Below are 14,041 nucleotides of genomic sequence, written 5' to 3'. Positions count from 1 at the left end.
TTTTATTTTTATTTATTGCAGGAGCTACTTAAAGCTTCTTCATCCTCTTTAGTTTTACCAGCTGTTGACTGCCTGGCTGTCAAGCATCTAACAGAATACCTTCAGAGAACTCTGAATTTGCCTTTGGTGAACATAAATGGCCCTGAAACATCATATCTAATGGTGAATGCATCCAAACCCAATCTATTTGTGATCAGGTTACAACCAACCAGGAGGTAGGAAGTGCTATTAAGACCCAAACTCTTTCATGCATGCACAAAATAGCAGCCTCTTCTCAAACATAGAAATAATGATGAACAACATCCTGAATCTTACAGAAAAATCTAAATCTTTGATGGCATTTCAATGGTTTTCTCTCTTGGACATTACCATGTTGGATTCTCTAAGTTGTCAATTGTTCTAATTAATTGCCTTCCCAAATTATGCAAAATTTCTGTGTGTTTTTTAAAAAAATACTCCCAACTTTTTTGATATTACATATAAAATACCCAGCTCTCAAGATAAGCAAGAAATCACTTGTACCTTTTCTATTAGATTAGTTTACTGGATCCTGATTGTACTTGAAATATAAAAAATCCTTTAAAATTGCAGGTAGTAGTTTTCAGTATTCCTTCCTATGCTATATTTTAATTTTTCTTCCCTTTGATTTCTGTAGAAAAGACAAACCTGCTACTTTAAAGGCATTGATGGAAAATGGTAAGCACCATGCAAGAGATAAATTGTTCATAACTTTCTGCAATTGGTGGGAATACATGTGGAAGATAACTTCCATTAATTAGAATGTACAGAATATAAATGCAGACATAAATACAAAACTTCAATTTCAGTTCTGTTCACATGCTGCAGTGAATGCATGTAAATTCTGTCTGTGCGCATGATCAACAGTTTCTAAGAAAGTGCCAATGTCCATTCACTTTACGAATGACATTGGGTAGTACCTGAATAAATGTAATGTTTGTATCACATGTTCAGCTGTACATGTGTTGCTTGTGACATGAAAATTATTCCACTGACATACAGAGAATATTCAAGTGTTTTCTGTATATGGACTGTACACTATAACTTCACTATAACTTAAGTGAGCTTCCTTCTGCAGTCAAGCCTATGGATGTTTGTTCCAGTTGAAATACAATGGGAAGGCAAATTGTTCTAACATACCTGCAGAGCAATGTTTCTCTGACTTACAGCTCCGGGGGCGGGGGGGGGGGGGATTCGCCTGTTGAAGCAGTGCAAGGCAACTCCATAGACTTGTCCTCCCTGGGACATGTACCCCAGTAGAGGGACAATTCCGCCAGCATGTGGGCACTGGTGCTCCCTGGCACTGGAACACGGCCAAACCCAGTGCCCCACCACTGCTGCCAGCATAGCGAGGGTGGTCCGGAAGCAGGCTAGGGGGTTGGTCTGGGAACTTTGCTTTGCTGGCATTAAGCCTGCAGGAAAAACCTGACTGTGAAGGATTAATTCCTCACAGATCCTGTGTGAATTGCTGGGAGTGGGTGGACGCAGTCAGAGCTGCTGACAGAATTATTTGGGGCAATCTTGGAATTCAGATGTGTTTGGTGTCTGTGTAGAAACATGTGACAGGGAAAGAGTTTTTTTGGGGGGGAAAGGTCCCTCCTCTAATCAAAGAAGGTATATTATCATAAAATGGAGCCTGGGGCAAGAACTGAATTTTACACACACACACACACACACACACACACACACACACACACACACACACACACACACACACCCTACAGAAGCGGGGTGGGAGGGGGCTCAGCCAGGCTTCTCCCAGTTGGGTGAGAGGGAGTCCAGACACAGTGTTGTGTGTTTGTGTGCTGAAGCTCCCCAGCAGGCCCATGGCAGCTCTGATGGGCCTGGAGTGGTGGGGGGGAAGGAGGAGGGGCATACAGCCAGCCCCCAGCCCCCAGCCCCCTGGAGTGGTGGGGGAAAGAGAAGGGGTGTCCTCCCAGTCCACAGCAGGCTCGCAGCAGCTCCCCTCTGACGGCCCTGGAGTGTGTGGAAAAGGAAGAGGGGCGTGGGGTGATTTTCTGCCCCCTACATGACTAAATAGGTGCCACCCGAGGACATATGACCTCCTGGCCAGTACGCCCCTGAGTCAAAGAGAGAAATACATTTATAGGAAATAAAGAATTCCTAGGTCAGGTTCTAAAAACAGACCTAAATCTATTATACATGGAACGCTTACCTTAGGGCTTTTCACTGCGCAGTGGACTTGTAGTGGGGTCTTCTTGCATTTCTCTGTTTACACACGAAGAGGTACTCACTCCTGTAGTGCAGTTTTTCCACAGTGAACTCTCCTGGGCTTCTTCTTCTCCTGGTTTGCTCAACTCCACCCATCAACTCAGCCTTAAAATGCATAGATCTCATTACAACCAGTAGAGCCAAGACTTGACTGGATTTGTAAAACTTTTAAATTACTGTTATGTATATATTTCTGTTAATTCAGTTCAATAATTATATTAATATTGTAGCCTTTCCCAAAAATAATCCCCTCCCCCTAAATGAAAGAGGAAAGCAATTCCCTGGACCACACACTGTTGAAGAAGGGAACCATGTCTAGACCTAATATTCTCCTCCTGTTGCCACAAGGAAAAAGAAAGGCTTCTTTAAAAATAACAGTGTGTTTGAAATAAAGTTTTTAAAAGCCCTCCCAGTTATTAGAGAAAGCAGAAGTAGAGCAGGAGAGGTGGGGTGGAGTCAAAAAGAGACCCTGCTTGTACTGATCCTTGAAAAAGCCCTCTCTTTTATTATTATATTGCGATATTATATATGTTATATATCCCTTTTTCTTGACTCTATTTACTCTCCACCCATTTTCTTTCTCTAAACCAGGCTCTAATTTTACCTTTAATTGCCTATAAAACAGGGAATCTGTGGGGGGTTTTCAGACTGACTGAGGTAGGGTCCCTTGGGTGAGATATTATATTGATATCTCAATATGAGCATTTAGAGAAGCAAAAAAGAGCCGGCAACATGGAAGGGCAGGAGAGGTAGAAGGCATGAATGGCAGTGCAAGGGAGTGGGAAGAGTGGAGCAGGATAGGCTGGCCATGATCATGTCCAAGGCAAAGCTGTCCTTACTGGCAAATCTGCCCACTCTGGCAGTGAAGCAAATTAAAAGTTGTGCTGGAAGTGGTCTCACTTGCTGCAGAGAGCAAGGAAAATGAAAGTGGGGCTCAAGGAAATACTTCTGTGCAAGAAATCCTGTTGCGATGGACATTTGCCCCATTGCACACCAGATACCTAGTGCATAATCAACCTTGGTTCATCACCTGAAATGTGTGTATAGAACTGATGGAGCTGGCTGAGTGAGAGAGAAGGTGTCAGAGAGGGGAATTCCCCTAAGGAGTTTAATTAAATTCTAATATTTTGTGGTTGAACTTTGAAAAGCCTCTAATGTGATAATCTCTAAGACCAAACAAAAGTGGAGGGGGGAATAGCCTCAGTTCCTTAAGCTATTTCAATTGTATATTTACTTGAGTGAGGTGTGCTGGGACAGTTGAATATGCTCACCCCCAAAGGTTATGTTTAATAAAGCTGACCAGAGAGGTGATTGGAAGAAATGAATTACAAACAAATTAACGAGCATTCCTGCCTATGGATAATGAAGGTGGTGAGAGATACCCACTGTGACATGTACATTAGTTCATTCATTCATTCATTCATTCATTCATTCATTCATTTTTAGATTTATACCCCACCCATCCCCATAGGGCTCAGGGCGGCATAGTTGATGTCATTATTTTGATACCTGGGAGCCTGATTTAGAGAGAAAATGGAGGGAGGGTAAATAGAGTCAAGAAAAAGGACAGACAAAAAAATAACAGACAATATTTCCAATCTGATGAGTCAAGCACATCTCACAACAGAAGTCTTTCCATAGTGATTTTACCAGGTATAACTGCCACGTGGAGAGGGCTTTGTTGATTCAACTATTGAAAATGTGTTTTGCCTTTATTTGCCTATAAAACAGGGAATCTGTGTTTTTTCCCAGTCTGACTGAGGTAGGATTAGGGTCTGTAGTAGAACAATAATCCAGTAACATCCTAGAGACCAACAGCAGTTTCACAATGTAAGTTTTCAAGATTCAAAGCTCCCTTTGTCAGAGAGGAGTAGGAATGGAGATCTGAGTCTTTTCATCCCAGTTGGGAGGTGGTGGTGGTGGTAGTGTGGTCTTATAAAAATGCTTGTAACAGATGCAAAGGAACAATGCATATTGTAATAATCTTGACCTACAGCAGAGCAATCTCTGGGGGCAAAATATTAGCATCTGTTGTGAAATTGGAATCCTATGTCTTTGTTCAGTCCCGGATGAGGGGGGGGGGGGGTCCATTATTTTGAACTGGTGAATGAACTCAAGTTCAGCAATCTGGTTTTTTTTTTAGTGCTGTGGTTTTTAATGTCAGATTTATGTCCATCTGTTCTTTTGCATATGAACCAGCATATTGCTGCAAAAGAAGGACAGTTGCAATCCACAAGTGATTCCCACACTGTGTTGCCAGGGTACAACTCTATATAGGAAGAGAAATTCCTGTGTATTGTGCAGGAGTTGTTCCCTTCTGGCACAGTGGGTAACATTTACTCTTCTTTGTAAACAAAAAGGTGTTTCAGTTTAACAGCCTGAAAATGAAGCAGCCATTAGAGAACAGCTAAGAATCACCCCTGGCCTCCAGGCAGAGTCCTTGGATCTCTTCTCATTCATTAGAACACACTTAAGATGCTTGATTAGAACAAGTTAGGTGGCTGTTTCTGCTACTATGCAGCTACATCTTGTTCAGCTCCCAAGGCCCTCAGGAGGGTCTGGGATTTGGAATGTAATCCCACCACCACCCACCACCACCACCACCACTTCATTTGCCTGGGTTATGATTTGAAGTTTTTTTTCCTGCTCCAGGATTTGACCATACACTATTTAAAACTCCAGGACTTGACCATACATAAATAAACCATTTAATGACTTCACTGGATGCCCACATCATCACAATTAATCCTCACTTTAACTGAACCAGAGGTTAATCTTCTTTTTCTTACTTTATCCATTGAAACTTTCCTCAACAGAATTCTTTAATGTGTTTTTATATCACCTTCAATAGTCCCTAAACCTCTTCTGAAGCGTTATTTGCATCACCTAATAGAAGCACTAAGCTCTTTAGGGCAACACAAATGTCTTATTCTGTTTTTCTGTAAATTGTCATGTAGATTGTGAGACTCTATGAATAATTTAAATATTAATCTGCAAGGACCCTTCTTCACGGCTTTGCATGTGTTATCCTCCAAGATACCACAGCTCTTTTGAACTTGACTTTGGCAAGTTATTGTAATGCATTTCTGTTTACAGACAAAATAATTGGAAGGATTACCAAGGCTATGCAACAACAAAGAGTTCATTCTTTGATGATTTACACTGCAAGGCAACCATCAAAGGTAAGTGCTTTCTAGTATCTACCAGCATCAAATATTTGACATGTGACAGCTTACCTAGTGGAGAGTTTTTGCTGTATATTATCCTACCTGACAAGAGGAAGATGGGTGGCAGCCAGTACTTAAGGTCTAAGAAAGAAGGGGAGTAAATTTTGTTGTGTGAAGATTAAAGCCTCAGTACCATTACCTCCAACAAAGGGGAAGACTTAAATCAAGCACTGCTATTCTACCATGAAGATTACTTGATTGTGATGTTGCAGAAGGAAGAACAGCCCTAACACCTCTCTTGAAACAGGAATTAGAAGGGAACAAAAATAAGATGAGGAGGGATTTTCCCCCCACAGTTAGTTTTTGGTAGGATTGTCAACTTCCAGGTTGTATCTGGAGATCTCCTGGAATTCAGGTTTCAAAGTGGAAAAAATAGCTACTTTCAAAGATGGACTCTGTGGCATCATACCATTAAAGACCCCCTCCCCACATCCTGCCCTTCTTAGACTCCCCACACAAAATCTCCAGGTATTTCCCTACCCAAAGCTGGCAACCCTGGCTTTTTGGTAACTTCCTTGCTCTCAGAACAAAGACTGGACTAAAGTCACTCTAAACAACTTTAATGTAATGGCAACTTTCATTTCCCCAGTCTGCCTAATTTTTAAGGCTGCTCTTCTATCAATGAGTTTTCTCCCCTGAGAAGTTTACTAGACAAGCTGTACTATCATTCTTTCAGAAATTTTGAAGTTGTATGGTTATTTTTAAGAAATTGTACATTGTATGAGGTTTAAGAAAATATAACTCTGTTGAAATAATGAACAGGTTCTGTGTCTGTTCACTTTTCAACTAATATCTCATGGGCAAGTCTCTGTAAACCTATGACCATCTGTAAACTTATGATCTTCTGCATATATTTTAGAGAAATTTGGTTCCTCCTGTGATTTTTGCTATTTTGCTCTATAATGCCCAGGAATTATATGTGGGATGGGTAGGAATCAACATCAGAACCAAATAAAAACCCCTTTTCACAATCAGGTTTCATGCTTGCCATCAGTGCATATTTCCCAAGGACAATCACTATTTTGGGGGGACTCATCCTTGGTCAATCGTATTGGACTTTAAGGGGCTACTGGACTTGAATATTTTACTGAAAGTCACTAGTCATCATTCTTTGCCGTTCAGCTCCTACTTCAAGATCTTAAAAGATTAAATACCTGACTGAAGGTGGATGGACTATCTCTAGTGTCACAGCATGAGCATAACACTACAGATAGCTGGCCTTTCATCAGTCACCCTCTTTTTGCCTAACCTTCCCCACAGTGGGACTGCTCAGGCTATCCATGGACAACTGACTAGAAAGAAGGCTTTTAGAAGCTTGAGGGCACTTGGAGTGGTCCCCCTCCCCTCCATTCGAGGGGCAGGCTGGTTTCCTGAGCAAATAGCCATATGATGAAAGTGTGAGATGGGGGGTGTGGGTGGAAAAGGTGAGTTTTCCAGGAGAGGTGTATAAGCAGAATTGGACAGGATTTTAGTTTCCAGATTATTTACATTTGCCATAAAATCCATGTGGCTTTTGGTTTCTAAGATACTATTTTGTCATTCATTCCTTTTAGCTAGAAATGCTAAATTGAAATCAGCTTATTTCCTTATCTAGAACTGAGCTGAGCTGGATCTGGTGTAGGAGATTCAATTGCTTATATGGGTCTTTTTAGCTCATCCAAGATCACCCTAACTCCAGCCTGTGAAAAGATTTAAATGTTTTATTGTGTGCTTAAATGCAATGGCCAAAGGTATTGTTGTCCCCTACCCTCACCTTTCAACCCAGTTTCTTGTGGAATATCTGACAGCTTATTCCTTTTCTACATTGTATGATTTAATAAGTAACTGAAATGAATTACTGTATTTTACTGCGGGATACCTGTTGAAGTAATTGTAGCATTGCTATGGATGTTTTTGGAAGCTTAGAAATATATTCTTTGGTTCATTCCTTCAAGCTCCAAAGTATACCCAAGTGTTCAGCCATCATTTCTTCCCACATATGCTTCTTTTCTGTTATAAATATTAAGATTCTCACTAGACAATATACTCACCTCCAGCATTCCTTAACATACAGTCAATTGATTCAACACAGTATAATTTAGTCTTTATAACCTTTTCTCAGTGTGAAATAAAATAATTACACTTTGGAAGCAAAAGAGAGATTAAAATTCCGTTATCATAATGAAACATTATCCTGCTAAATTGTGCTAAGCTCAATCTAGCAAATTTTACTTGCAGTCAAGTCCCATTGAAGAACAGAATAGAATTTAGGGTAAAAAGCTAATCTTTGAGCGGTATCACATCAGACAGTTTTGGGAGTTCACATTAGTTAATGATCCTCCATTCAAAATTCCTTGCTCATGGAAAGCTGGCATGTCAGAGAGGTTACTAGGTCAGAATCTATCTTCTTGAGACCAGCAGGAGAATTTTCTTGTATGAAGAACAGTCAGTTATGTGAATTCTCATTTCTTGTCTGAATTAATACAGCTCGAACAGCTATTCACCCTCTCTGTGTCATGATGGATGGATGGCAGGGTGACTGTGGAGGTTTAAACAAGTTTATTAACAGTTAATAACAGGAACAATTAGAACAATGAGCAGATACTCAAAAGCTCTCAGTCTCAAATCTTTTGGGTCTCAGCTCTAACTGCTTTTCCCAGTTCTCTTAACTCCGCCCATCAAATCAAACTCTTAAAGGCTTATCATCATATCGTTTCCCCTTTTGAATATATAATAAATTACAGAGTTATCTGAATAACAATATAAATAATTACTATATATATAGATTATTCTCTTGACACGAGCTGATGAGTAGACTATCATGCACCCCAATAGCACCTGGGAATTATTCCTTCTTGTGAGAAGTTGCTATTATTAGTTATGTGTACCAGTCTTTATCAATATTAGTCTCCAGAGTGTGCAGGTTTTCTAGTCACTCTGCCTTTTGAAGTTACTATCTCTGTGGTTGCCAAAGGAGAGGAAGTGGCCATTACTGCAGGCTGAGCTGGATCTGGTGTAGGAGATTCCATTCTAGTTTGAGAATCTGGTTCTAGAGTTTTTGCTTCTGCAGTCTTTGATTCTAAAGGTACTGGTTCTGGAACGAATTGGAGGTGTTTTCTATGCCTACAAGTAGTTCCGGTGTTGGTCTTAATGAAGTATGATCGTGTCATTTGGCTTTGCTCCATAATTATTTCAGGGTTGGACTATTCTTTGTTGTCATCCAATTTTACTCTTGTGATCCTATTGGGAGTGAGGGCAATGTGTAAACTCCATGATGTTGGTCATTATGTCTTTTGCATCCTGCTTTGGCTTTCTTATCAGCGTGAATAGTCTTCAGATTTGGCCAGTAAGAGTACAAGGGTGTCCATAAGATAAGAAATGGTGTTTGGATTTGAAGACACTTTATTAGTTGCTCAGGATTGTATCCAGTGGTGGGATTCAGCAGGTTCACACCACTTTGGCAGAACCGGTTGTTAAAATGGTGCTTGTAAACAACCAGTTGTTGAATTATTTGAATCCCACCACTGGAACCAGTTGTTAAATTATTTGAATCCCACCACTGATTGTATCCTGTAGCAGTTATTGGAGTAGCACAGTAGGCCAATAAAGTTAGGAATGAATCTTTTTGCTTTAAAATTTTTACTTTGCAGTTTGCACAGCTATCTCTGCTTCCCTGTTTGACTGTGGAAAGTGCAGACTGACTGTGACATGTTCAAACTGGTATGTCTCTGTCTGTAAACTCCCCCAGTTCTCTTCCTGTGAACTGAGGTATGTTGTCAGTCTTCAGCACATTTGTATAACCCCATCTAGCAAATATATTTTTCAGACAAGTGATGATTGTGGGAGTAGACATGTCTGTCATGGAGTCAATTTCTATAAACCTAGAAAAATAAATAATATGAATCAAATAATTCCAGCCTTGCAATGTACAAACATATGCACCAACCCTTTCCCAGAGCCTGAAAGGTAAAGGAGTAGGCAACAAAGATTCTTTCCTTTGGAAAGGTTTGTGTCTCTGACAAAATTCACAGTTTTGTATGAAATATGTAAGGTTTTGGCCAGTTGGTGGCCCCCACATTGAAAGTAGTGCCTGTTTTCTGCATTTAGTAGTGCTCTGATGTCCAGTGTGGAGTTGGTGTAACATGTACTACTTTTTCTCAGTAAGTATAACAATATGTTCACCATGGAAAACAAATCCATGGGATATAGTAAGACATCCACGCTCTGCAAAATAAGCACTAACTTTATTTGGTAGAGAGCATGCGTATTTTGACCATCCTTTGGACAAATAGTTCATGACTTTCTGCGACTCTGTATCAGAAGCAGTGATGGCTTGTAACTGATGAAGAAGAGACTTTGAAATTGGCTTTAAGTCTTGCCAAGTGGCTTCATAGCACTCAATTTCTTCCATAAGAGTGATAGAATTGATACCCTTCAGTGGATAACATGACAGTAAATCAGCAATGACTAGAGTTTTATCTGACGGTATTTCGTTTAAAGATTATATTCCATCTAACATAGAAAGTCTTTGACATCTTGTTGGAGCTTTATCCAAATCTTTGCAGTTTATCAGTGGTATTAGAGTTTGTGGTTAGTGAAGATTTGAAAGGAAGACTGCGGTGAAACCCCACCCTGGCCCTGTCGGTGGGGCCCTCTGACATCCCTCCTTCCTTTTCTCGGGCATTGGTGGACCCATCCTGGACCTTGCTGTCCTGGGGGTGGCTAATGCTAAGCAGCCTTTTCACCCACAGTATGCTTAGGCATGGGGCTAACACAGCTGTGCCCTCCTCCTCAACCAGTCTACCAGGCCAGCCTTTCCTCCTTCCCTGGCTCTCGCTCTCAGCCTTTCCTCTCCTTCTTTTGTCTCTCTCCTTCTTGTTCTCTCTCATTTCCCTCCAGCTCTCCCTCTCCGCTCACAACCACCCTACCCCTTTCCTCTTCCTCCTGGCTTTCCCCAGTTTCTCCACCCAATACGCTTCAGTTGCCTTCCCCCTCGGGCGAGCCCTGCCCACTCACATGCTAGGCTCCACCTTTTCTGTCCTGCCCCCTCCCTGTGCGGCTGTTGGTGGGCCATCGGGCTCTTTCCCTCAGCCCAGGGCATGGCCAACCCAGTGCCAACCTCCAGCGCCAACCTGGGCCCAGGCTGGACGGCTGGAGAAGCTCCCATGCAGCTGGCTGGCCCTGCCCCTGCCCCCAGCCTTGTGGCAGCCTTGGGAAGCTGCTGATGGACTCAGGGAGCCTCACCGGCCCCTCCTCCCTTCAATGGGTGCCCCGATGTCATGGCGGCATTCGCCTGCCCACCACGGCGCTGGCTGTGAATGAATGTTTATTTACCGTTAACAATTAATAATACAATAATTCATAAAAGGCCAAATTCCAAATTTTTACAAAGTGGTAAAAAACAAAACTGAGCTACATTACTGTAAATTCTTTGGTCCTTGCCCAACAGCAAATAGTTCAATTTCCATTTATTATCTTTACCAGCCCATTCAGTCAAGTTAGGCCCCAAGATTTCCTCTCTAAGCTTATCATATAGAGGTCACTTAAGCAACTTGTGTTCACCAAATGCCCTTCTTCCAGTGAGCAACCACAGAGCCTCCTGTTCATAGGGGATTTTCTTGAATCTGCTCCCTAAGACAGCAGATGGCAGGGTGTTACTACAAGCCAATGAAAACATCCTCCTATGATTTTTATTCTCTAGGAAAAATAGATAAGGGGCTGGTTTCACCTGGAATCTAAGGGATTCAGGAGCCAGATATTCCGGAGTAAGCCTTAAATCAGATTGTCTCTCTACATCATAAACTATTTATCTGGCAATTTCCCTAGCTTTCTCTAGCCCCAGATGTAAAAGGTTATTCAGGGAAAGTCCTATTTGTTGAACAGTTCTTAAAACTGCACTATGCCAACTTGATTGGAAATTATCCTGCAGTATTGCAGGGAACAGACCATGTGGATTGAGAAGAGCTTGAGCCATCTATTTATTGAAGTTATTTTGATTCTGGTCTCTACCTTGACTGCCCCACGCTGGCTGTGGGTGGCACCAGCTTCTCTCCCTGTGGCAGGTCTTCAGCTGCAGGTGGGGGTCCTGTCAGGACTGGGGAGGGGCTCTGGCTCCAGCCCCGGACAAAGACAAACCAAAGAGGTATTTGGAAAACTGTTCACAAGTCCAAACTACTGCTAAACACTTTTTCTCACTCTGAGCATGTCAAGTTTCTGTGTCAAGTGAGAGTTCTGGAACAAAATGCAGCTGGTTTCTTTTCACCCTCATGCTCTTGAAGAAGTACTTCACTGAGACCATAGGTACTTACATCAATACAGACAACAGTAGGCTAACTCGCATCATAGTATGCTAGTGCAGATGCATTAGTTAAAAGTTGCTTCACTTTTGCAAATATCTTTGGGCGTTTCCCCACTCTCCATGATCCCCCCTATGCCGCACACTGCTCTCAGCACGCGGCATCCCTGGCGCGCGCCCAGGCGTCCCCACGACCCTGCGCTCTGTGCAGAGTCATCTAAAGGCGCCATCTACAGGCGCCTCTGCGCTGTCGCCGCCCCTGTCGTGGGGAGTGCCTGGGGACCCCGCACTACTTGAGGAGAGTAGCGCAGGGCTTAAATTAAGTGGGGAAAGGCCCTTTATTTGCTTTGAATCCCAGTGTCAAGCTCCATCAGACTTTAGCAAGTCATTCAAAGGGCCTAGATAGAACCTCTGCCAAGTTTGGCAAAAATCTGCCCAAGTAGTGGACCCTGTCCAAAGAGCATTTGATAGTATTGTTGGGAGGATCCATTTCTAGAATTGCTTCTATTTTCTTTAACACCATGTTCATCTATGGGATGTCCTAGGTAGATTAGCAACTTCTGGTGTAGAAGATAATTAGCTTTGTTTAGCTGTAGTTCTGCATTTTGGAAGTTGTGAAGGACTTTGGCTCTGAAGGGCTTCCCATCAATTATGATCATCTGGCTAATGAGATGATTGGCCCTTTTCTTTCCTGAGTGCTTCCCACCTCTTGGAATCTTAGTGCTGCCTGCACCAAGCATCTCTGTCAGAGATGCTTCCCATCCCTCACCTACTGGAGACCATGCAATGCATGCAGTAGGGAACCTTGTTCTTCCACTATAGAAGGTTAATTGGAGTTAAGGTGGGACTTTAGGAATTTGTGATCAGGAGTTCTGGGCCCCTGAGCTGTGCCCTGTAGAGTGCAGCTGGCCAGCAGGGCCAACCTGACTGGCCCTGCCTTCAAGCTCCATGCAGAGTTCGAGTGCAGGGCAAGCTGCCCACCCCAACCTCCATGTTGAGTTCAGAGCAGCCCGTTTGCTGAAAGCCTGCAGTTTGAAACTGGCCCCAAGCGTTGTTGAGGCCAGCAGAAAACTGAGCCCCAAAGGCTGACTGGCTGTAGTTTCATACATTTGGCTCCATCCCCAAGCTCCAACTCCAGCCTTGCTGAGGCCAGCAGCAAATGGACCTCTCTGAACTGCATGTGGAGATTGGGGTGTGGTGCCTGGCCCGGCACTCAAACTCCACATGGAAGTTGGAAGCATGGGCAGCCCGGCTGGCCACCTTCCAAGTTCCACATGGAGTTTGGGAATGGGGCCAGCTCTGTTGGTCAGTGTTTAACTGTACCCCACTCGCAAACAGGCTGGGGCACAGTTGTGAGGGGAGGTGCATCAGTGCAGCCTCCTAGAAGTGGCACCAGGGTCTCTAGCCCCCTCATGCCCCCTCGTTATGCTAGTGCATGTGATACTCCTAATGACATTTTGAGTGTCATGGGGTTCAGAGTATGATAACCAGTTGAACTTGGGATAGCCTGAGGTATTTGCTGGTTTACCAACAAATCATTCATCAGAGCCAAATTCTGAGTCAAGTGGGGTGTGCATCACCCCTCACTATTTTTAAGAGAAACAAGGAGAGGTATAGTTGCTATAGTGTCTCCCAACAATGTGATCAGCAATTACAAGCACATTCTCAAAGCTCTTCTAAGATTTGCTGGACAACATGAAAAACTATAAGTATTTTTTTTGCTACAGATTAAAATCAAGCTTTAAGGAGGTCTACATCTACATGATGTTTAAATTGTCGTCACTAAATCAATATCTGCATTATCCTTCAAAGTTTTGTCAAAGTAATTTCAGATGTTATTATCCTGTTTTTCTAGGTACCAGTGCAGTTTAACATAGCTGGGCACAGTAGACGACAACTGATGTCAGCTGAAATGCAAGATAACCGTCTCTATGCTCCAGTGTATGCACTCAATGGGACTCAACCATGCATCCTTTTTTATGCCACTAATTTCAGCCTCATAACCAAAAAAGGTGATCTTGTTGATCTATCCAATCTAACATTTGGGTCTTCCAATGTGGATACCAGTTCATCTGAATGTCTGCCCACCAATGCCACGTAAGTAGGGTACTTTCTCAATACTAGCAGTCTTTAACAAGTAGTTCATTGCTGAGCAAGGTGATAGTTGTCATCAATAGTGTTATTCCTTCTTTCTTGTAAGGCTGGGCATGTCACTGATTAGGAAAGAAAGAAAAAGAGTGGTGAGATTTTCAGCATCCACAGAGTACTTTCCCCTCTTGGCTGAAGGCAG

At 42.6% G+C, this 14,041-nt stretch overlaps 1 protein-coding gene across 1 annotated transcript in view; it reads left to right on the top strand.

Moving 5' to 3' along the window:
- Positions 1-14,041, top strand: part of LOC125435598 (V-type proton ATPase subunit S1-like) — a 54,347-nt gene that overhangs the window by 19,362 nt on the left and 20,944 nt on the right. The window contains exons 4-7 of the mRNA XM_048501819.1: positions 22-215; positions 656-696; positions 5,347-5,432; positions 13,607-13,848. Coding sequence (XP_048357776.1) covers positions 22-215; positions 656-696; positions 5,347-5,432; positions 13,607-13,848 — 563 coding nt within the window. The remainder of the gene's footprint in view (positions 1-21; positions 216-655; positions 697-5,346; positions 5,433-13,606; positions 13,849-14,041) is intronic.

The sequence above is a fragment of the Sphaerodactylus townsendi genome, linkage group LG06 (genome assembly GCF_021028975.2).
Source record: "Sphaerodactylus townsendi isolate TG3544 linkage group LG06, MPM_Stown_v2.3, whole genome shotgun sequence".
Classification (NCBI taxonomy): Eukaryota; Metazoa; Chordata; class Lepidosauria; order Squamata; family Sphaerodactylidae; genus Sphaerodactylus; species Sphaerodactylus townsendi.
The sequence above is the reverse complement of the archived record's forward strand: the minus strand, read 5'-3'. Positions and strand labels throughout refer to the sequence as shown.